We start from the raw sequence: 24,126 nt of genomic DNA, 5'->3' as shown, positions 1-24,126 counted from the left end.
TGTACCATCATTGCACCAGTTGAAGCAGCAAAACACAACAGATGCACTGCTGGCTGGAGCAGGTACACAAGTTATGCAGACCACTGAGCCTTCCCCTGCTGCACTCGGGTAAGTAAAATGTGGCAATTGGCAGAAGCTTGTCAAGTACATAATAGGAACAAAACTCACACACATCCCCAACGGTCCATGATTAAATAAGTTCCAATGGTTCCATGTAATAATGTCGCCGCAAAAATATCACGGAAAAATTGCCGTTTTTTGTGGCGACATTATTGCATGGAACATGCGGGGGACACCCCTGCAACCCCCAAACTTTTTTTGTTTTCTTTTTTTTTTTTACATTTTTTTTTTTTTTGCCCCTGTCCCCATATATATGGTCACCCATATAATATCGCTGCGACCTTTCCCGGCGATACTATTTACGGCGACCATATATATGGGGATAATATTACCTGATACCGTTCCAATTGGCTTAGATTTGAGTATGTTGCCATCATGCAAGGGCTTAGACGTTTCACTATCCTTGTTAATAACTTGCCATCTTCCGGAACGTGGCTCAGCCAGTACTGCATTAATAAGCACAATAAATGAACCATGTACCCATATTGTGACTTAGTGAAAATTGTCATATACTTTTCCTTTGTACAGCTGGCAAGTGCATACAGGACAAATGAGTGCCATGCATGCCCGCTTTTACCTTCCTGAATAATGTGCGCATGCTGGTTTCTGTACAGGTGAGGTTCGCATTGTAAGCCACCCTGCATATTATCTGTGAAAGATTGCATGTAGTGCTGCATACCCTCAGTGTTCAAGCGGGCCTGGATGGGATGGGCATATCGTCGCCGCCTCATACTTGGACTAGCGGGCATGTGGAGGAATGGCGAGTAAGGCCAGTGCACACCCAGTTGCCCATAATTAGTTTGAATAACGTTGATTAAAATGTTATTGTTGCTGTTAATGAATTCGAATCATCATGCACATTATTCCACATATCTGGGTGACCCCCACACCCTTCTCTAAAGTGGTCCTATGCATGCTGGCCTAATGTGCTTAACAGGGCACCACCTGCCCCTACATGTTCTGGAAGATTCATTCATGTTCATCTTTTCACCAATGTAATGGGCCCCAAGCACTTTCTGTTCATACATTCACATGCATGTATAGAACTTGTACAAGGGCCTTTCGCCGCCCTGCTTGCCCAAGGGTTGCCGCCTGAATACCCTGCGGCTTGTTCATTGAAGCATACGTTTCTCTTCAGCATAACCAAGGGCTTGCCGGCTGCCTCTGTCGCGTACAGGAAGGTTGCGCTCATCCGAAAGCACTGGGCTTCAGGTTGAGCACAACCACTTTTGCTGTTTTTGCCTCGTGTTTGACGGCTCATTTTCACCATAAGCGCAAGCTTTCTTATTTGGTTTATCCAGTTTGTTGGCATTAGGATTTTGACAACTTCTAAATCCCTGACACAAAAGACTTTGCAAAATGAGCCCGTACGTATGTTTATGAATTTTAAATGTCTTCTGGTAAAGTCCCAACCCGTTAAGACCTTTCTAAAATCTACTCGCATGTTACATACAGTATTACAATTCTTTTGCCAACACTATATACTGTATAGTTTTTACTTTACTGTGTGGACAATCCCTTGTTTGTTGTATGCTACTGTATTCCTTCTTTTATACTCTCCGCCCTTCCTAAGAGTATATTTTTTCCCCTTGTAGAGTTGGGCCGTACACAGAGAGCCAAGATATGCATTGCTGTTCCTGAACCCTGCAAACATAGTCTAGGAAACTCCTAAGAGTTGACCAACTCCAGGACTCAAGGGCCAGAAACCTAATAGGTTTTCAGGAGATCCCTCCTTAATATTCATGAGCACAAATGTGCATTTAGAATAGTTTGCAAATTTATCAAATGGATATTAATGAGGGGTATCCTGAAAATCTGACATGGATCCGGCCCTCGAGGCCTGGAGTTAGACAACCCCAAGGCCACCACTTCCTCTTTCATGCATTGACAATCATTGCAAAAGTAATAATGACTTGAGTGGCCTTGAAAGATCCAATAACAGACCTCCCTACGAAATATTCTGCGATTCACCCTAGACTTTTCGAGTGTCATTGCTACCCAGAACATGACGTCCGGGAGGCAAAGCAATTGGAGGCCTCTGGATTCCAAGCATTAATTTCATTCACATCACCTAGCAATACAGTAACGCTGCTGCACCTGTTGTGTCAGTGGAGGGAAGCTGGCCATGTCTCTGACTGGGCTTTATTGGCCTGTCCGTATCTGAACAGGCACTCGTTACAAGATCAGGGTTTCCAACCTGAATGAATGAGTGCCTATATGCTGTTACCTATTGGATACCAACTCATACAAGGACCCCCAGCACTCCCTGCACCCATGATCCCTCCATTCTTAATACTAGTTTGAGGTTTAAAGAAGCAAAGCGGTTATTTTCTTATAATTGTGGTGTAAGCATTGTCTACATTTAATATACTGTAAATATTAATCTGTTATTTGGGTAGACCTCTTGCAGCGCTCTGCACCCGAGCAAAGTAACGTTTACTGAAAGACCCTACCTGCACTTAATAAAACAAAGTAATTATTGTTTAGTTTAATCATTTTTCAACTTCTGTCTTCATTCCTCCTTTAACTCTGTGCTTTTCTCCCTTGAATGCCTGACGCCTTCCTTTCCTCCTCCTAGTAAGTCTGTTTTCTTCTCTGCTTGCATCTTTGGTTATGGCACTAACCATGACGTCTCCAGTCTGCCATTGTTAACCATGTGTAGCTACTGTCACAAATCGGGGTTGGGGGCCCATCCTCTAAATTCACTTTCGGGAGTCTGTAATGCAACAACCACAATGTGTGTGGTCCTTCTCGAGGACCTGTGCTCTGACAGTCCACCTCTGCTCCCGCTTCTCTCACCTGTTGATCATCCATGGATGAGACAAAAGACCTTATCAGACGCCATCTTGAATAGAGAGGCCGTTGTCGTCTGGCTTTGCCATCTGTCATTGTTGATGAAGAAGAGCTGGAGTAATGTGGTACAGTGCCCAGGATCCAGAGCAAAAGTGGGCTTACTCTCAGATCTTCCAGGCTGTGTAGAACACCTTTTATTTTTTTTTTTTATTTTTTAAATGAAACCTTTATGGATATCCCAATAAGGATACTTGGTCACTTCTCGGTGAGGTGGATAATTCCATTGGTTTTTACTCCTGTTAAAGAAATCGAGTGGACTTGGAAATGAAGAAAAGAGTGGCATGACATCCTAAGCTCCCCAAAATCCAAAATGTTGCCTTTTTTCCTGCCTATAGTATCCTGGGTGGTCAATTATCCGGAGAAGGGCATGTTTTTTAGTAGGTTTACTCGGTGCTTAACTGAAAGGGTCTGCCCAGACCCTTTGCCTCCCTCTTCTGAGAGTGGCTGTATGGGGGTGGGCGGGGCAGGAGTGCGGTGCGGGTGGAGGGAGATAGGTGAGGACAGACCAAAGAAGTGTGAAGGTAACGCGCGTGGATCTCTACTATGTAGATCGCATTATCCACATTTTGTGACTTCTTTCCCCACCACCATCCTGTTTCGCAGCCTCATATACCACCCCCCCGCACCCTCCCGTTACCCTGCCCACCAACCTCGGTTGCTTCTGCTGCTCTGCATGTGATGGCCCACTCACACTAGAAGTTACACCTCAATGGCACTGGTGCTGTGCTTCCTCCCACGGTGCTTTGCACGAGGCGGGGTGCCCTCTCCTGCAGCGGTGTGAGGATGAGGCTGTCAGGAAGGCAGGCCTCTCCAGTCCATAAGGAGGCACAGACATTCCACTGGGATGATGTAACATCAGAGAAGAATAGATTGTGAGGGCACTGAACCAGATAAGAAAGTAATTTCTCAAGGAACTATGTTTGCTTCCTTCCAACCAAGGCACTAAAAAAATGGGTGCTGAACTATGAAAATATTAAGCACCCCCAAAAGGGTTGCACTTAATACGCCAGACTGGGCACTGTGCCACCACTGTGAATGTGTTGGAGGTTACCATTCACCGTCTACCTCTTAAATGGTGGCCTGATGGGGGAGACAGCTTGCTGCTCCTGCGGGCTTGAAGATGCCCATTTTGAAATCCCACATTCTGTTCCCTGGTGACGAACAACTGTCCAAGGACCAACCTGCCTACCCACCACCACCACTAGGGCGTGATTCAAAACTAGTTGAGTGCCACTGCACCAGTTTATGAGCGCCCCTTGTGTAGACCAGAAAATGTTGTTTGGGATGCCCAGGCAACCGTCATTTATTCTTGTGAGGAGTAAAAGTCCCGATTTGACTTGTTTCATGAGCGCAAAAGGCTGCAGTCAACCCCATGATGATTGGTGCATCTAGACCACATATATCCACATACATTTCTGCACTATTTAGCGTGTTGCACCGCATGCTTCCTGTTTAACAGAATGCATTGGCTCTTCCAGTTTTTCTTCTGTAGAGGCTTGTTGTGCTCCATTTCGTATGGAATGACATGGGTTCACTGGAACTCTTTGATCCCATGAGAATAGGTCCATTGTACAAGTGGAATTTGGAAAGGGGGTATTCTGAGCACTTTTTTGTTTTTTGTTTTTGCCATTGGCCATCTTCATATTTTATTTGTTCAACTGCTTGTGCATGAAAAACATTTTGGAAACCACCTGGGAACTTCATGATGCATCAAATCCCAGTTTACTGTGAATAAAACCGGTTTTGCGGACGGTGCATCTTAACGTATTGTCTTGGGTCCCGCTAACTCCATCTGTCTTGTCTAAAGTGTTTCTTGTTTTGATGTGATGGAAACCGGTGGAAGAGTCCGTTCTGTGAAAGGCGGAGCTTTAATTGTGACTCTCCTCCTGCAGCACTGCAATCGCCAATAGAGTATCAACGCAAGGAGAACAGCTCTGCAGTGATGAGGCCGCAAGCTGGCAGGGGCCCCCAGCAAAACAGCCGGCCGCACTCTTCCTCTGCACTAGGCTCCGAGAAGCCTCCCAAGGGCACCACCCGGAACCCATCCCTGCCACCCCTCAAGATATCTACCTCCAACGGCAGCCCAGGGTACGACCACTACCAGCTTGCAGAGAAATACGATCAAATCAAGGTAATGTACCTTCTTAACTCCCAACTGTATGTTGTTGTGTTATGAACGTGTACGCCACAGGTGCTCTAATTGTAACAGTGCGATTATAGGGGATGCAGGTGCCATTTTTGCTTATGCTCTTGGCACTAGATGTGTGTTTTTTGAGTACAGTGCTAAACTATACACAGTGCTAAAAGCACTTGTATATCCCAGATCCTCACTTTGACACGTGCCCACAAAATAACATTTAACACAAGACATTGCGCTTTCTGGGGACATTTGGTAGTTCTGTATAAGTGGGAGTGCATACGTTGTCAGTGAATACATCTAAAGTGTTCATGATTGCCTCGAAACAATTTTTATTTTCTGTTTCATCTGGGAAATAGTGCAAGACAATCCATCTTCTTATGAAATGACTAGTCAAGCTGGTACAGCAGAGAGAATCCGATCTATACATTCTCAAGCAAACTGTGATGACCCTGCTGAGCCCTGAAGAAGGTGGATACCTCTGTGTAGGCTACTGGCGAGGCCAGCGTTGGAGGTATATGTCCTGCTATAGACTGCACAGGACCTCTTCTGAAGGATGTTTGCAGAGTAGATCTAATGGACAGACGGCACCAAATCTGTTGAGGGATTCATGCTGCAAACCCTCAGAAGAGAAGGGTAGGGGCCTTAGTACGGAGGTGCGGTACGACCGTGTCACGGACTCCATGTTTTATGTCCCAGAATTTCCTTTAGCTTGGGTTTTTAGTGTCCTTGGTAAACATCAAGTGAACCAAAGCCATCATTTACACTATTCAGGATTCCATCAAATGACTCATGGCTGAAAATATCTGGTCTGATATTTAAGTGCTTACAGGCGATTGACACGCACAATAGGGTTTCCCACCAACAAAGTCATGTTATTATTTCATAGCATCTCCTATATTAAGTTTAGTCATAAGCTTATGAGAGGGGAGTGACGCTGTTGGACATCATTGCACGCCACAGCACTTTTTATATATTTATTGGGTATTTATAATGTGCCTATACAGCAAAAAGGTGTTTCAACGCGCAACAAGACCAGGGGCGGGGGGGGACAGGGATGAAATAACAAAAATGGTCCTAGTAGGTCTTGTGTCATTCGGATCGTGCAAGTGCAGTAACAGTAAGTGCAGAGGGGAGAGTGCCGGTCAGAGCGGAATGCGCTGATGCTAGGGAGGGAAAGGAAGTGCAGGTCACAGTGGAGAGCGAGCAAGTGGTGGTGGGGGGAGGAGAGGGGCGGGAGGATGGCCCTTGGCTAGGCGAGTTATAAGGGGAAGCCAGATGGACAAGTACCAAGTGAATGCAGAGTGTGGGGGAATGAGGGTCCACATGCTAAGTGCGAGAACTGGGCTGGATGGGCTCAAGGACTGCAGGCCCAGCCAGGCTATTGCATGGGGAGGGAGCCTGGCTGGGCAAGTGCATGTTGTCTGGGGGGGGGGGGTCAGGGGAGACCGAAGAGCTTGGGGAGGCTGGACTGTGTAAGAATCAGGAGTAACTAGGCAACCAGTCAATATGGCGGAGGGGCACATTAGCAAGAGAGGTGGAGAGGCGACGAAAAAGAGAAAAGGAGGGTCTTGAGAAGCTTCCGGGAACTTAAGGAGATCCCACTCCAGTCTGAGAGGGGCAAGGAGGCCATTCCAAAGGGAGGCTCCTGAGGAAGAGAGAGCTCTACCCCCCACCCCACACTCTCTGCTTGGAAAAGCATCTGATTTGGAGAGAGTTGGAGCTAGAAGACTGAAGGGCTCTAGCAGAGAGGTATGTAGGGCTACAGAGTTGGATATAGCGGGGTCCCAGGCCCCAAAAAGCCTTGTGGATGATACAGAGGGTCTTGAACTTGATCCTTGCAGCCACCAGGAGCCAGTGGAGAGGGATTTTAGGGCTGGAGAGATGCGGTCCCTGGGCTTGAGGTCAAGGATAAGTCTTGCAGTCCTATCCTCGATGAGTTGAAGGGGGCGAAGGGAGGATTTAGGCAGATTGAGGAAGAGGCTGTTGCAGTAGCCCAGCCTAGAGAGGACCAGAGGTCTGGAGACATTCCATTTCTGGGTTAAGCTGAGGAAAGGGAGAATGCCTCTGAGGAGGCGCAGCTGAAAGCGGGCATTCTTGGTAAGGTCTGTGATGTCTGTGATGTCAGGAGAGAGAGGAGTCGAAGATGACACAAAGGTGTTTTGCGTCACAAGAAGGTGAGGGGAGGGGGCCCATGGAGGGCAGCCAGAGTGTAGGAGGGAAGGAGGGAGCTGCGGTCCCAAGGAGAAGGATCTCAGTCTTACTGGCATTAAGACAGAGATAGTTAGCAGCACACCACTTCTGCACGCCGGTGACCTACTGCACAATTGCATACCATGAATTCTTTTTTTTTTTTTGGAATGCAGTTTTTTTTTCAAATAAAAAATATAACAACAATTGAATGGAAGATATCAACAAGAAACCTAAAAGCATCTGATACACGTTAACGAGCACAATAACATATTCGATCAAATCAGTACCAATGTCATTTAAAAAAGGTAAGCAATAAAGGAGGAAAAGAAAATAGAGCAAAGATTAAAGAACCAAAACATAATTGTACTATCAAGCATTGCTATTGGTTAATAAAGCATCATATAATGAGTCAAAGAGTGAACCATGTTGGTAATATAGCTCACAGTCCAGAGACCTAATAGTCCAAATAATTAGGCATACATCACCCATATACCTCAAGGAAACCTCCCCAAATGTCCCAAAATTTCTCAACGTTTCCTGAATCTTTGTAAATGGCCTTCTCATAAGTACAAACATTGAGTAGCTCTTCCACCCACTCGTCAAAGTTAAAGGAGCTGCTTGACTTCCACGTTCTCAGTATCATCATCTTGGTGATCATACACGCCCGGAGCAACCAAGTTTTCTTTCCAAAGGTAGAATCATCCAACTGAGAGATGTCGCCTAAAATCAGAAGCGACCCAGATGGAGGGATTGTACAGTTCAAAATCAATCGTAATCTTTCACACACATGTTCCCAAAATGTTTTGTTTTCGGGCAAAACCACAACAAGTGACTGAGGGAGCCACTTGCACCTTTGCACTTCCAGCAGAGATCGTCCGCCAAGTGTTGCCTCCGAAATAACTCAGCTGGTGTCCAGTAGGATCTAAAGAGAATTTTTGTTTGTGATGCCCTAAGGCCCCAGTCCAAACTCATCAAGCGAATATTTTCGCAGCAGTGTTGCCAACATTTTGGATCAATGTCCTCTCCTAGCTCTTCTGCCCAGACAATTGGCAATCTTAGATCCCCTTTTCTGCATGCCTTCAGGAATCCATATAATGTGGCAGCTGGATGGAAAGCACTTGAACATATCTGCAGTGCCAACCAGGCAACATTTTGAGTTTTCAGTTGAGGCATTTCAAGACAACTTGACACAACAGTTTTCAATTTTCTGTATTCAGCGAATGTACAATCCGCCATGTTATGAGATTGGCAAAGTTGTGTGTATGAGATCCAATTCCCCCTTTCTATAAGATCAAGGATGTACTTTATGCTTGTCGGAACCATTCCGGCCAAAAAATACCTTTCCCCTGACATTTCAAGGTGGGGTTGAGGCAAATGGAGGCATTCAAGTGCCGATAAGGATCTGCATTCATACGCTTTTATATTTCACACCAGCAATCCTGTAAAAAAACTAGTCAAGGGATTAGCTTCTTTGGATTTACATTTCTTAGTTGTCAACAGAGCTTCCGGGTCCACTTGGGACACCATACCACGCTCCCACACCAAATCACGTGGATGTTCATTAGCAGAATCAATGATCTTGCATAGATGGCGTGCAGAGAAAGATGGATGGTAATCACTAAATTTCGGTAAATTCATCCCTCCCCGTTGCAGGGGAAGTTGTAGTTTCCAAATTGGCAACCTTGGTGGTTTCCCATCCCAGATGAATCTTTTCATAGCATTGTCTATTTCTTTAAAAAAAAGACCCTGGTATCTTGATTGGTAACATTGACGAAATATAATTTATCCGAGGTGCTAGGTTCATCTTTAAACAGTTTATTTTCCCCCACATAGTCAGTTTCAAGAGACCCCATCTTTCCAGATCTGATTTTAGCTTGGGGAGGAGCAATCCGAAGTTTATCGTTGGTAATTACATCACCTCAGCACTAATCCATATGCCAATACCTTGAATTCTGCATCATACATGGTACTCTACTGAATTTAATGGTCTTAAAATAGATCAATTGAAGACTTAAATGAGGTATGGGAGACACATGAATGAAAGTGTAGAAATATGCTTAAGAGTCAACGAAATGAACGCGGAGGAATCGTATAAACGTCTGTCAACCAATTGATGCTGCATTTAATCTTTACTATGATTTAATGTACATAATACACAAGAACTAGCAAAATGTGCAAACTGTTAGGATGCTACTTTCCCATCTGCTCAGTTCACTCCCGTTCAATGAAAAAGATGATTTTGTGGTTTTACAGCATTGATCAATAATTATGCCTTGTGTATTGTGAATGCAGCACTGTTGCCAGGACATGGTATTATAGGATCTATTTTATTTCTGGGTCTGATTTCCTTCTCATTTGCCCCTCCTGCTGTGTAAATAGTAGCCTACAGGCCCAATATACATTTGTATTTTTTAACCTAAGAAACAAGATGAATGTAACAAGTTTTGCTAATGAGATGATGCAATGGAATAAGGTTCTCATGATTTACTTCCAAAGGAACCAGGAGACCGTCTTCTAATTGATTTATTGGTGTATGTTCTAAACCAAATCGAAATCTAGGATGGTAGATGACTTGAAAGTGTTTGGTGCATCCTGGAAATTTCTGGGAAGGTTCTTGCTACACACACTATATGTTATGAATTTGCTTAGAAGTGTATTTCAAAAAAGGGTTGACTCTGTGTTATTCCAGTTATAAAGAATCATTAAATCCCAGTTTCGATGCCGTAATGTAATCAAAAGGCTGAGATGGTGCAACTTGTTAACCTTCAAAGACGCATATACTTTATCAGATGGTGGTCACAGAATAAATGCACTTCTTAATCGGATTGTGGTCACAGAATGAAACAACGACCTTCTGATGAAGTTGTCTATGGGAATTTGAATGCAAATTCCCGTTCTGCCTCCTGCAACCGCCTCATTGTCCGCAGGTACAAGCGTGCCAAAGCTGGAGGTTTCAGCTTCACTGTCACCTCGGCTACTCTCTGGAACATGCTTCACCCAGCACTCCACGCATAACCCTCTTTCTATGCATTTTGGAAGCAACTAAAGACCTTCCTCTTCAAATCACTCTCTGCCTTGAACCCTGACCTTGAAGGTAAATACTATTTAAACCTACCTGTAACCAGCGCCTTGACACCTAAGTGCTTAGTGCTCTACTATGAATAAATAATAAATACATTTTACATCACAGCATACTTTCTACTCGCCCAATAAAAGATATCAAAACTTCAGTTTATCTAACAGAGGTTTCTGAAATACTTTTAATGCAAATATTCAAAGTCAACTCCAAGCTAATCAAAATAAAGGATTAGGTTAAGGTATGTTTTCAATGAGTTTAACAGGTCTTAAAATATTGGACCAGGGGTCTGCAACCTTTAGCTCTCCGGATATTTTGGACTACGGCTCCCGTTATCCCTCATGGTTAACTCTGTTGGCCAAGGATGGCACGAGTTATAGTCCAAAGCATATTGAGGGCCAAAGGTTGCAGACCCCCATCCTAGACTTTTGGCCTCACGCTTCTGAAATTGTGACTTTATGCTCATTTTAGCTAAGTGGTTTTCAATGGCCATTTTCCAGTTTTACCTGTGCTTCTATGTAGGTAATCATGCTATGTTCTACAAACCTCTCAAAACACATGTTCCCACACTGTATCCCCTCTTTGCTTTCTAGCCTTCTTTTGTCACCTGTAGCTCTAAGCAACCTTCTGGTGTGCATGCTCCAGATGCTATACTTCCCTAATATGACGATGTAAGTGCCTGGCTCCATCCCAAGCTATGGCAGGGACTTTGCAACCCAGGAAAGGCTTTATTGCAGGAGCCATGAGCTATTTTGAGAAAGTAGGAGTTAAAAGTCCCCCTCCGATATTATGTCCCCCTCTCCATGCCTTGTGTCCTAGCCTCTGAACAGCTCCGTGATCATTAGATACGTTTGCAGTGGCGTCGGCTGTATTTGAACTCAGAGAAAGGGGGCCCAAATCCTAGTAAGATCTCTACAAGGGAAGCTCATCCAGACCCCTGGCACCACAAGAGAGCCCAGCTTATGAGTAGAGTGGGGACTCGCAAAAACCTGGACCTGTGGATCGGGAAGCAAATCAGAGAAGCCCATTGGTGCTGGCGTAAGGCCTGCGTCCAGTGTGTCAGAAAGGACCATGGTGGAAAAAAGCCAAAGGGATCCCATCACCAGGAACATGGAAAGAAAACACCCCATTATTAAGATTCAACCCGGCCGGATCCCATCTATCATCCGGGAACTCTTTGAGTACTGAGCAGTTTGAGAGGAAGACCTACAACACCGACAACACCAGCACTGCAAGAGAAGGCAAGGCCACCAGCAGAGCTGATCAAGAAAGATGGGTCTTTGCTTGAGCCAAAGATGGCCTCCAAGACTTGGGAAGCCACCAACCCACAAGGGCTGTGCCAAATTATTGAATTCAGAGTATCCACACAAAGGAAGCTGGGAGTAACCCTTGCAGGCCGCAGGAGATCGATCCTTAAAGGGAAAGGCCTATCTAATGCCGGGGACAGACCGGGAAAAAGAAGCCGCCAGCCAGCCAGGAATCAAGAAGCCACCAGGATGGCAAACGCGACAGCCTGATTCTGGGGGAGGCTGACGCTGTACAAGGGACAGTTGGGACTACAACAGCAAGCAGAGCTGAAAATATCGAGGGTCCTAGAAAGCCTTAGAAACCTGACCACAAGAATTGACGGGGAAAATATATCCCCGCACGGTGAGCTTGGCACCCTATTCTAGTGGAGCTGGAAGAAATGAGCCAATCACTGCCCCCATGGAGGGATCTCATAGCGGGATGGGCCCCATATTCTTGTGGCTGTGACAGAGAAGTGAACTGCAGGATAGATCCTCGAAGCTGTATTAAGAGTAGCAATCCCGAGGTAGACCAGTGTCCCGATCAGATGGAGAACCCGGACACCTTATCACTGAACCCACCCCTCCATCTTATGTGTTGGCCGTTAAAGTTGTAGATAAACGCCTAGTTCCATCCTCCTGACCAGAATAACATTAGTTGAAATCATATTTATTTTTGTTCTATACATCTGCCACAATACATCAATTCATACAGCAATCATACATTCATTTTTATAAATGAAGTATGATTCATACATCAAACATACATTCATTTTTATAAATGAAGTATGAACCAAAATGGGGGAGCATTTGTATTCCTTAAAACCACAGTCATTTAAAAAGAAAAGCCTAATTCATGTGATACATATCGATTTGAATTACAAATATTGTATTGGAATATTATTAGAAGATCCGCACAGTCATTAAATATATTATTGCTGCGCAAGGTTACTGTCAGGGTCCGGCTTGACTGAATTCCACAGGAGCTGATGCTGGCCCCACAGACCCTCACCAGGAGTTCACCTCTCAACCCTTAAACATAAGCTGAGCTGAAAACCCCAAGAAAGGGAAAGGGAAAGGGGAATTTGGAGAAAATAACAACGGATACAGAGCTGCCCTTCAACCGTCTGGTAGGCTCTGGTATCTGTGATAAACAAATAAACCTGGTTACTAATTTAATAAGAAAACTTCTTTTCTAAATTATGCTAAATAAATTCTAAACTCTTTACCTCTTAAACCTCAGTAAAAGACTTAGAGGTTAGTAACCTTTGTGGAATATCTTGTAAATATATCTTGTATTGTGCAAATAGTTCAAGTCAACCTAGTCTCTTTAGAATCCTAAAGTGATGGCCTTTGCAACATCTTTTCAGAATTAGATATTCTTCTTACTTCAAAGTTCTTCTGATCTTATGTAGTTTTCAATGCTTACATAAATTGCAGTCTTTCTTTGAAAGCATTGAGTTCTATTTGCATAAATTACTTTAAATTATATTCTTTCACTTCCTGGAATACTGCTTTCTTTCTGCGTGTGAATTGTTTTTCCTTATTTACACATTTACACAAAGAACGTATAGTTTCTTCCTTTACTAGCGTGTGCGATAAACACGTGAAATCAGAAGACGTGAAGAATTGTCCTTGCGTGTAAAATACACACGCGATTATCTTAAAAAACCCGCGCACGTGAAAAAATACGTAAACGCGATAAAAATAACACGCGCTGATAAAAATGGACTTGCGCTCTATCGCAGCCCGACACGCGCTTTCTCTTGAAACGACTTTCACGTGAAAAAATGTACACGCGCTAAAATTCACACGCGCAATTCTTTTTGGCACGCGCTCTATCGCAAACCACACGCGCTTTCTCAGGAAACGACTTTCACGTGACAAATGTACACGTGCTAAAATTCACCCGCGCAATTCTTTTTGGCACGCGCTCTATCGCAAACCACACACGCTTTCTCAGGAAACGACTTTGACGTGAAAAATGTACACGCGCTTTAAAAAAGAACACGCAACGGCAACTTGCGAGCTCGCGCACACATTAAACAGTCTTGAAGAACATTTCACACAGTTAATCAACTTTAAAATCCTACGCACAATCTTCAAGCTTGTTTTCCTTATAATAACTTTAACTGTAATGTCTCTTTTCTCAAATGAACTTGAAACTTGTTTACTCTTTAAGTTTTCTTAATAAAAGAAAATGAAAGTTCACTGTGACAATCTCAAAATCTTTAAAAGAACGATCCCACCTGATGACTTCTTGTTCAAATTGGATCAGCAAACGATATTCTTACTTTGGTAGATTTTCTGAGCTCTGGAAAGGCCTTACTTAAGGAGCTTAACTAATACACAACCAGCCACTGAATTTCTCTGGATGAAAGGCAGTTTAGAATCTTGCTCATCTCCCAAGAATCAAACCCATTGTCCTCTCCACCAATCAGGCAACCAAACATATCATTGTTTCTTTAACCAATCAGAGTGAGTTTCTTTCACTCCATCTTGACTTGGGCAAGCACAATGTTAATTCTATGAACAAACTCTTCCTGTTACTAAACCAGCCAGTTCTAAAAGCACAACTAACCCAGCCAGCTCTAAAGGCACAATGTTAATCTTGTTACTCTTCCTGTTATGAAACTAGTCAGTCCTGACAGTACCCCCCTCTTCAAAGCCCTGTCCCAGGGCCTGGTTTAGCAGGGAAACTCTTGTGAAATTGTTTTATCAATTGAGGGGCATGTACATCTACCTGATCCTCCCAAGATCTTTCTTCAGGACCGTATCCCTTCCAGTCAATAAGATATTGTAGGGTACCTCTAACAATCCTGGAATCTAAGATTTTCTTAACTTCAAACTCTTCGTCATTTTCGTCTGTGTAAACTGCTGGTGGTGGTTTTCCTAATCTAGTTCCTGACACACAAGGTTTCACTAAGCTAACATGAAATGTAGGGTGACTTTTGATACTTGCGGGTAATTTCAGTTTGATTGCTACGGGATTTATTATTCTTTCTATTTCAAATGGACCAATAAATCTCGGACTAAATTTAGTTCTTCCCTTTAAACGTAAGTTTTTTGTGGACAACCAAACCTTTTGACCCACCTGATAATGTGGTGCTTTACGACGTTTCTTATCAGCAAATGTTGTAAATCTTAGCTTACTTTTTTCTAAGGTTTCTTTAGCTTTCACTAAACCATCTCTAATACAAGTCAATCGCTGCTCAACCTCTGGATTGGAATACTCAGATGGTAACACTTCTTTCAAAAATCGTGGATGGAAACCATAGTTGCTAAAAAATGGAGAATACTTAGTAGAATCCTTGACAGAATTGTTATAGCTAAACTCTGCTAGCCAAAGAAGATCTACCCAACTTCCCCTTTCTTGCCAAAAAGCTCTAATATATTTTTCCAATTCTTGATTTACTCGCTCTGTTTGGCCGTTGGTCTGTGGGTGATAACCTGAAGAAAGCTTTACCTCAATTCCCAACTCTGTACAGAAAGCTCGCCAAAACTTAGAAATGAACTGGGACCCTCGATCTGATACAATATGTGTTGGTAGACCATGTAATCGTACTACTTCTTGCAAAAAACTTTTTGCCAGATTTCTTGCAGAAGCCTCTCCTTTCATGGGAATGAAATGCCCAGCTTTAGTTAGTAAATCCACAACTACTAATACTGTAGTGTAACCTTGATCTTTGGGAAGATCTACAATATAATCCATAGAGATTGTAAACCAAGGACTAGGAGGTACTGGTAATGGATTTAATAACCCAGATGGTTTTCCTCCTCCTGACTTTACTCGAGCACAGACTTCACATGTTTTCACGTAATCTTCAATATCTTTTTTCATTTCTTTCCACCAAAACTTTCTCTCAATCAGTTCAATAGTTTTACGAATTCCAGGGTGACCTACCAACTTGGATTCATGACATTCTTGCATAATTTCCTTTTGCAGTTCCTTGCTTGGAAGGTAAATTTTAGAATGAACACATGGAAATCCTTCAATTAAATGTCTTCCAGAATCCTCAGCTAACCAAGATTGAATTTCATCTTCTGGTAATTCCTTTAGAATCTTTTTAAGAAGCTGATTCTCTTCCTGTGTAGCACTTAGGATAAATTTTTCTTCTGCAATCACTGTTTCTGGTAATAATTGATTTTCAACTTCTCCCGAATATCCTTGTTGTGATAAAGCATCCGCTTTACCGTTTAACCGCCCAGGCTTGAATGTTATCACAAAATCGTATTCTGAAAAGAAAAGTGACCACCTAAGTTGTCGAGGTGATAATGTTCGAGCAGATTTCAAAAACAGAAGATTTCGATGATCGGTTAAAACGGTTACTGTGAATCTTGCTCCCAACAGATAATGTCTCCATTCCTGAAATGCTTTCTTGATTGCCAGGAGTTCTCTGTCTGTAATTGTGTAGTTCACTTCTGCTGGAAGCAATTTCTTAGATAGATAGGCCACAGGATGCAACTGTCCAGTTTCAGGATGCCTTTGAGAAAGCACTGCTCCAATTGCAACATTAGAAGCATCTGCCTCCACAAAAAATGGTTGTGAAGGATCTGGGTGTAATAAGATCGGTCCAGATGTAAAACAGTTCTTCAATGTTTTGAAAGCTTGATCCGCTTCATCTTTCCACTCAAATTTCATTCCTTTCTTCAATAATTTGGTGATAGGAGCAACAGTTTGAGAGAAATTTTTAATGAATCTCCTGTAAAAGTTTGCAAAGCCCAGGAAGCTTTGGATATCTTTAACACAAGTTGGAGTTGGCCACTGTTCAACTGCCTTAATTTTCTTCATATCCATTTCCAAACCTTTGGGAGAAATCATAAAACCTAGAAATTCCACTTCTCTGGTATGAAATTGGCTCTTTTCTAACTTGGCAAATAGTTTATTCTCCCTTAGTCGTTGTAACACTTTCTTGACATGTTCTTCATGTTGCATGAGATCCTTAGAATAAATGAGAATGTCATCTATGTATACTACTACAAAGATGTCAATAAAATCTCTTAATACCTCATTTATAAAAAATTGAAAGGCTGCGGGAGCGTTACACAATCCGAATGGCATTACTTGATATTCGAAAAGACCAAATTTTGTTCTAAATGCCGTCTTCCACTCATCACCTTGAAGAACTCGCACCAAATGATATGCACCACGAAGATCTAGTTTGCTAAATACTGAGGCTCCTTGAATCTGGTCTAACATTACTGATATCAAAGGCAGCGGATATCTGTTTTTAATTGTTATCTTGTTTAATGCTCTATAATCTATGCATGTTCGTAAAGTGCCTTCCTTTTTGGGAACAAAAAATAGTGGAGAAGCTGCTGGCGATTGAGAGTGCCTGATGAAACCCTTATTCAAATTTTCTTGGATGTAATCCTTCAAATGTTGATTCTCTTTTTCTGTTAAGGCATAGATGCGACTGCAAGGAATGTGGGCCCCTGGTTCTAAATCAATTTTACAGTCATACTCTCTATGAGGAGGTAATTCATTAGCTTCCTTTTCACTAAACACATCATTGAAATCATGGTAACACTTTGGTAATTCTCCCATTACAGCCCCTATAGAATGTACTATAGTTCCCAAATTCACCAAACCTTCCACTACTTCTGAACAATTATCACTAGAAACATTTTCCTGAATTGCTTCTTTACAACAATTTGTAACACAAAAAGCAGAATCCAATTTCACCACTCTTCTTCCCCAATCAATCTGAGGGTTATGATACGTCAACCAAGGCATTCCCAAAATTATTTTCAACTGTGGAGTGTCAATTAATTCAAACACAATTTCCTCCCAGTGTCCTCCAATTTCCATTTCCAATGGGATTGTTTCATGTGTAATTAAACCTGATGTCAGTTGAGACCCATCCACCGCTCTCACATACTCTGGTATATCTTTTACAACGTAAGGCACATTCATATCTTTAACCACATTCCAATCCATGAAGTTACCAGTGGCTCCTGAATCTATTACTACTGGCCCACTTCCCTTTAATTACTCTTTAATATACAAGGATACATTCAATGTAATATGTGGTACTGCTGCTTGGATAGTATTTGCCACTTGCTGATTTCTGGAGCTGTTAGTAGATGCAGAAGGTTTTGGACACCAAGGGCAATTTCCAACAAAATGTCCTGATTTCCCACAATATAAACATAAATTATTCTGTCTTCGCCTATCCTTCTCCTCCTTAGTTAAAGGACCTCTCACTTTATTTACTCTCTGCGTTCCCAGTTCTCAATTCTTTATTTACAATTTCTAATCTTCCTCTATCAACTCTAGGGAAAACTCTGGGTTGCTCAACTCCTCCTCTTCTACGCTCAGCCTTGCGTTCCCCTAATCTATAGTCAATTTGTATGACCAGATTAATTAAATCCTCACATGAAGTGGGTCTATTAACAATTGTAGATAATGCATCTTTCAATTCCTCCTTCAAGCCTCTATAAAATAAAGAGGATTGCTTCTCTTCTGGCCAATTGCTCTCTAATACTAAAGATCTGAACTGTGTGATGTAAGACACTAAATCTTTGGTTCCCTGTTTTAACTCTAGTAGTTCTCCATCTACTTCTTGAGATAATTGGCGTCTGTCAAACATCTTTTTAAATTCTAACTTGAAAGCTAACAAGTTCTTTAGTATTGGATTCTCTTGACCCACCAATAATACTGACCAAGTTGCTGCCTCACCAGTGAGGTAAGACAGCATAAAAGCTATTTTAGAAGCATCTGTGTTAAAAGCTTCAGGTCGACAAAGGAAATGAAGTTCACACTGTGTAAGGAAAATCTGGCATTTCTTGGCCTCTCCCCCAAAACGTTCTGGAGGTGCTAAGGGGACTGGACCTACAGGTATATTCAAACTTCCCCTTCGTCTTTCTTGAGAACTCGTTCCTTCACCCAAATCCTCTCTAATTAACACTGGTAATTCTCTACTAGTATCCTCTGAATCTCTTGACTCCAAAGAAATGTCTTCACCCTTACGGGTAACCTTGGAGTTTAACTCTTCAAACTTGACTTGTAATTCCTGATTTTCTTTTCGCACAGCCCTCATTTCCTCCCTTAACTCTGAAAACATGTCCCTTATGGAACTAGCTAGTGCCTCTGTGGGATCCATATCAGCTCAGGTGGAAAATATTATCGTGGGCCTTTCATCCTGTCAGGGTCCAGCTTGACTGAATTCCACAGGAGCTGATGCTGGCCCCACAGACCCTCACCAGGAGTTCACCTCTCAACCCTTAAACATAAGCTGAGCTGAAAACCCCAAGAAAGGGAAAGGGGAATTTGGAGAAAATAACAACGGAGACAGAGCTGCCCTTCAACCGTCTGGTAGGCTCTGGTATCTGTGATAAACAAATACACCTGGTTACTAATATAATAAGAAAACTTCTTTTCTAAATTATGCTAAATAAATTCTAAACTCTTTACCTCTTAAACCTCAGTAAAAGACTTAGAGGTTAGTAACCTTTGTGGAATATCTTGTAAATATATCTTGTATTGTGCAAATAGTTCAAGTCAACCTAGTCTCTTTAGAATCCTAAAGTGATGGCCTTTGCAACATCTTTTCAGAATTAGATATTCTTCTTACTTCAAAGTTCTTCTGATCTTATGTAGTTTTCAATGCTTACATAAATTGCAGTCTTTCTCTGAAAGCATTGAGTTCTATTTGCATAAATTACTTTAAATTATATTCTTTCACTTCCTGGAATACTGCTTTCTTTCTGCGTGTGAATTGTTTTTCCTTATTTACACATTTACACAAAGAACGTATAGTTTCTTCCTTTACTAGCGTGTGCGATAAACACGTGAAATCAGAAGACGTGAAGAATTGTCCTCGCGTGTAAAATACACACGCGATTATCTTAAAAAACCCGCGCGCGTGAAAAAATACGTAAACGCGATAAAAATAACACGCGCTGATAAAAATGGACTCGCGCTCTATCGCAGCCCGACACGCGCTTTCTCTTGAAACGACTTTCACGTGAAAAAATGTACACGCGCTAAAATTCACACGCGCAATTCTTTTTGGCACGCGCTCTATCGCAAACCACACACGCTTTCTCAGGAAACGACTTTCACGTGAAAAATGTACACGCGCTAAAATTCACACGCGCAATTCTTTTTGGCACGCGCTCTATCGCAAACCACACGCGCTTTCTCAGGAAACGACTTTCACGTGAAAAATGTACACGCGCTAAAATTCACACGCGCAATTCTTTTTGGCACGCGCTCTATCGCAAACCACACGCGCTTTCTCAGGAAACGACTTTCACGTGAAAAATGAACAGGCGCTTTAAAAAAGAACACGCAACGGCAACTTGCGAGCTCGCGCACACATTAAACAGTCTTGAAGAACATTTCACACAGTTAATCAACTTTAAAATCCTACGCACAATCTTCAAGCTTGTTTTCCTTATAATAACTTTAACTGTAATGTCTCTTTTCTCAAATGAACTTGAAACTTGTTTACTCTTTAAGTTTTCTTAATAAAAGAAAATGAAAGTTCACTGTGACAATCTCAAAATCTTTAAAAGAACGATCCCACCTGATGACTTCTTCTTCAAATTGGATCAGCAAACGATATTCTTACTTTGGTAGATTTTCTGAGCTCTGGAAAGGCCTTACTTAAGGAGCTTAACTAATACACAACCAGCCACTGAATTTCTCTGGATGAAAGGCAGTTTAGAATCTTGCTCATCTCCCAAGAATCAAACCCATTGTCCTCTCCACCAATCAGGCAACCAAACATATCATTGTTTCTTTAACCAATCAGAGTGAGTTTCTTTCACTGCATCTTGACTTGGGCAAGCACAATGTTAATTCTATGAACAAACTCTTCCTGTTACTAAACCAGCCAGTTCTAAAAGCACAACTAACCCAGCCAGCTCTAAAGGCACAATGTTAATCTTGTTACTCTTCCTGTTATGAAACTAGTCAGTCCTGACAGTTACAAACAGTAAGCCAGGCAAGTGTGAGCTCATTTAATTTGGGTCAAAACTAAATGCAATTTTGTATGCATAGAAAACCAAATAGAGTAAAGGGCAGAATCTGGCCCTGGCAGGCATACCACAATAATTTCAATTGCTTTATCATGAGCACTCTCTCCTGTGAATGATTACGAGTTATGGAAAATGTCCAATTGTATGAAACAAGTCTGATTCGTCTGCTTCCAGGTACGGAACTAATGTGAAACTTGATAATTAATCAGGGACACACTAGGTAAAATAGTTTTCACAGGACATCTCGTTTCACTGATGAAAACGGTGGATTGTTGCATTGCCATCAAATCACTGAGCTTTTCTTCAATTCTAGTTTTCATCCTGGCCTGCTTCCTTACTGTTGGTCCAAAAGAAACTCTTTCAAAATGTAGACCGCTTGTAATTTCTTTTCTGGGAATACGATGTATGCATGGTGCCATAGAAGAAAAGTGAAAATTAATTCTCTCAACTCTACTGCAATGCTTGCGTTTCTTTTCCACTCTAGCACGACGCAGGAGGATGCAACGGGACGTCTTCACTGATGGTCGTCCGAGATTACTATGCACTGAAAGAGAATGAGATCTGTGTCTACCAAGGCGAAGTGGTTCAAGTTCTCGCCATCAACCAGCAGAACATGTTTCTGGTTTACCGGCCTTCGAATGATCACTCACCAGCTGCAGAAGGATGGATTCCAGGAAGCATCCTGGGGCCCGTCAGTAAACCCTCCACAGATAATAATGACGGGAGCATCAAGTAAGTGCCAAGTTGGCTGCCCTGGGAGCAGTATATGGATTTTTGAGGAAAACAAAAAACAGAGAAATGGTAGGCCTTTCCTGCTGATTTTATCTACAGTGCCATTGGAACAAACTTTGAATGCTGGACCCTCAGGCTGGGGCGGCCATTTTGCATAGCTCTCTTTTTATGTTTATACTTGTAAATAATCAAAGAGTAGATGGTAAAGGCATGTTCTATGTTTGATCCATCTTACACCAACATGGAAGTGACTGGACTGGACTTATATTTATGTTGTGTTAAGTTACTGATATATATATTGGTTAAAGCAACATTTAGAAGCAAAAGCCTTGGTGTTGGACTGAGGCCTACTTCTCAAAGAGGAGAGATTTTATGTTGTCTATGGCAATTTCTTTGTACAGCTTGTATTTTTTTATTTTTGTTTTTTTTGTTATTTTAATATATGTTGAAAGTAATTTGTAAAATATTTTTGTTTGAACTATCCCTGACCCCCTTTCCAGTACATTCCTGTATAAAGTATTTTGCACTATTTAAAGAAACTCATATTGATGAAGTCAGGTTGTGCAATATGATAGTCGCAATGTTCATCATTGTACCTGTAATGTAACTAATAATTTTAAATGTACTATTTTAAATATGTAAAATAAATTTTCACCATGAGCATGTTTTAATGAGGTAACATTAGTCTTGGACCCTTTGTTTTTTTTCTTCTAACACTTTTGGGGACCTTTAAAACAAAACAAAAAGAAAATATATATATAAATATGGTTGTGCTTTTTGCTGCCTAAGTAGTTTGTCAGAAAACACTAACCGCATATCACTGGGCATGTGATGAAGACGTAATGCTCGTTTGGGTATTTAACTTTCTTTAACATTAACATCTAATACAACTTGTTTACCATGTGCAATGCACTATATAGATGTCATTGTCTATAACCGTTGTGTCCACTATGTTTAAGATAACCAAGTGAAACGACGCAGTTCGGTAAACAGTTTCACTGCTTATTAAGTAACATACAGACTGCAACCTGTCAGGTTAACAAGAGCGTGTGGTTCTATCATAGTTTGCACTGACGCTTTATCAGTGATAAAACCGAGATATCTCCAGTTGAAGCATTTTTCGATTCTGTATAGAAATATGCTCAATTCACCAGAATCCTCTTTAGAGGAAACGGGCAACCGAACCCTAAAGAGTCTGCCTAATAGCTGGTTCTCCAAATGGGCAGTAGAGCTTGTTTATAGCTTGAGGTATGCTTTCGCTATTGCCTTCATTGGAATTCTTCATCACCTCTTCCTTAACCAATGTGGACTTTAAATGTTCTCTTAACCAATGAGGAGAATGTGAGCTTAGTGACCTGGAAACTTTCTAAGATGCGCAAGTTTCCGATTAGGCTTACTATTCCAAAATGTACCCAATGAACGCTTATGTGCAGCATCTTTGGTGTAGTTGGCAGGAGCAAGGCTCATGTGTTCTTTTAATTATAACTCTTCAGGGTACCTTAGTTTGTTAAAGCCTCTGAATAGATGTGCATCAGATCTAAATCTTAACCAAACATCCTGACAATCTCTTTGATGTATTCTGTATACATTGACACATTTGATAAAATCCCATCCTTAGTGTTATTCGATTTTATTTATTTTATTTATTATTTATGGAAATGTTACTCTGGTCACAGCATGTTTGTGGTTTCTCAATTCTCCACAATACAGTATCCAGGGACAAAAACAGGTATTTCCAAAGTCACTTAATAAAACAAAGAAGGGGCAGATGTTCTGCTTCCCATAGACAACATGAATGTAAGCCCATTAAAGTTGGGTATTTCTTCCAGGAGCAATCATTGATAAAGATGAGGGTTATCTATCTTCTACAGAAAACACAATCGCATTTAATACCATCCAAAGAAATACTACTTTGGTGTCCAGTAGTAAACATATAGATTTTTTTTGTTTCAATTCAATTTGTAATCACTTTCTTTTTAGCCTCTTTGTACCAATTAATTTGCAATTCAGTGGATTAGGTGCATGGTTCTAAAATGCTAGATACATAGAAATTAAAATATAAAAGAAATAGGTAAAGATTGAATTCAATGACAATTTGACCACAAGAGTGACTTGGATCGACCCATTTTATTGACCTCTTTTATCAGAATATATTTTGAGGCATATGGAAACAAGAATGGGTATTTGTTTGAATGTAATCTTGTTGCAATCAAATATTTTATGTCTGTGGAAACTGACCAAAATGAACAGAAAGGTACCAGCATGGGGCCAAAACTCCTTCAACAGGAAATCATCATAGTGATCTTTGAAAAGAAGCAAGAAACCCACCTCTAGCATGCTGGGCCTCCTGGTGACGAACATCAGTCGTAATGAGCACACCGGCATTCAACCAAGGCACGTAAAATGGTATCTGTTTATTCAGTAAGAAAGAGGTTCAGCGAGTATTCTTTGGAATACATCCCAAGTGCTCTTTTCAATCCCCGGGTATGGGTTGTTTGGTGGGAAGGATTGTATCCGTTAAAAATATACTGTAGTTATATAGCTATTGTTGCATTGGGCCAACCAGCTAACTTCATTATAATGGTAATTTTTTGAGACGTCACATACCTTCAAAATGGAGCATTTCATAGTTCATGATTGCTGCATTAAAGATTCTTTAAACTTGACTTACTCGTTAACAATATTTCCTCTTATTGAACCATATTTCCCTATGGAAAATCAGAGGTTTTTGTGTGACAGGC

General features: G+C 41.6%; 1 protein-coding gene across 8 annotated transcripts in view; it reads left to right on the top strand.

Moving 5' to 3' along the window:
* The window catches only part of KALRN (kalirin RhoGEF kinase), a 1,827,638-nt gene that overhangs the window by 1,657,246 nt on the left and 146,266 nt on the right, over positions 1–24,126 (top strand). For 5 of the 8 annotated variants that reach the window (XM_069616662.1, XM_069616664.1, XM_069616663.1 and 2 more), the window contains 2 exons: positions 4,866–5,104; positions 21,138–21,385. In XM_069616662.1, coding sequence (XP_069472763.1) covers positions 4,866–5,104; positions 21,138–21,385 — 487 coding nt within the window. Of the gene's footprint in view, positions 1–4,865; positions 5,105–21,137; positions 22,065–24,126 lie in introns of those variants that run through there. The other 3 variants (XM_069616665.1, XM_069616667.1, XM_069616661.1) reach the window with 2 other exon arrangements.

The sequence above is a fragment of the Ambystoma mexicanum genome, chromosome 9 (genome assembly GCF_040938575.1).
Source record: "Ambystoma mexicanum isolate Mex_15411 chromosome 9, UKY_AmexF1_1, whole genome shotgun sequence".
Taxonomy (NCBI): Eukaryota; Metazoa; Chordata; class Amphibia; order Caudata; family Ambystomatidae; genus Ambystoma; species Ambystoma mexicanum.
This window is presented reverse-complemented; position numbering and strand designations above follow the sequence as displayed.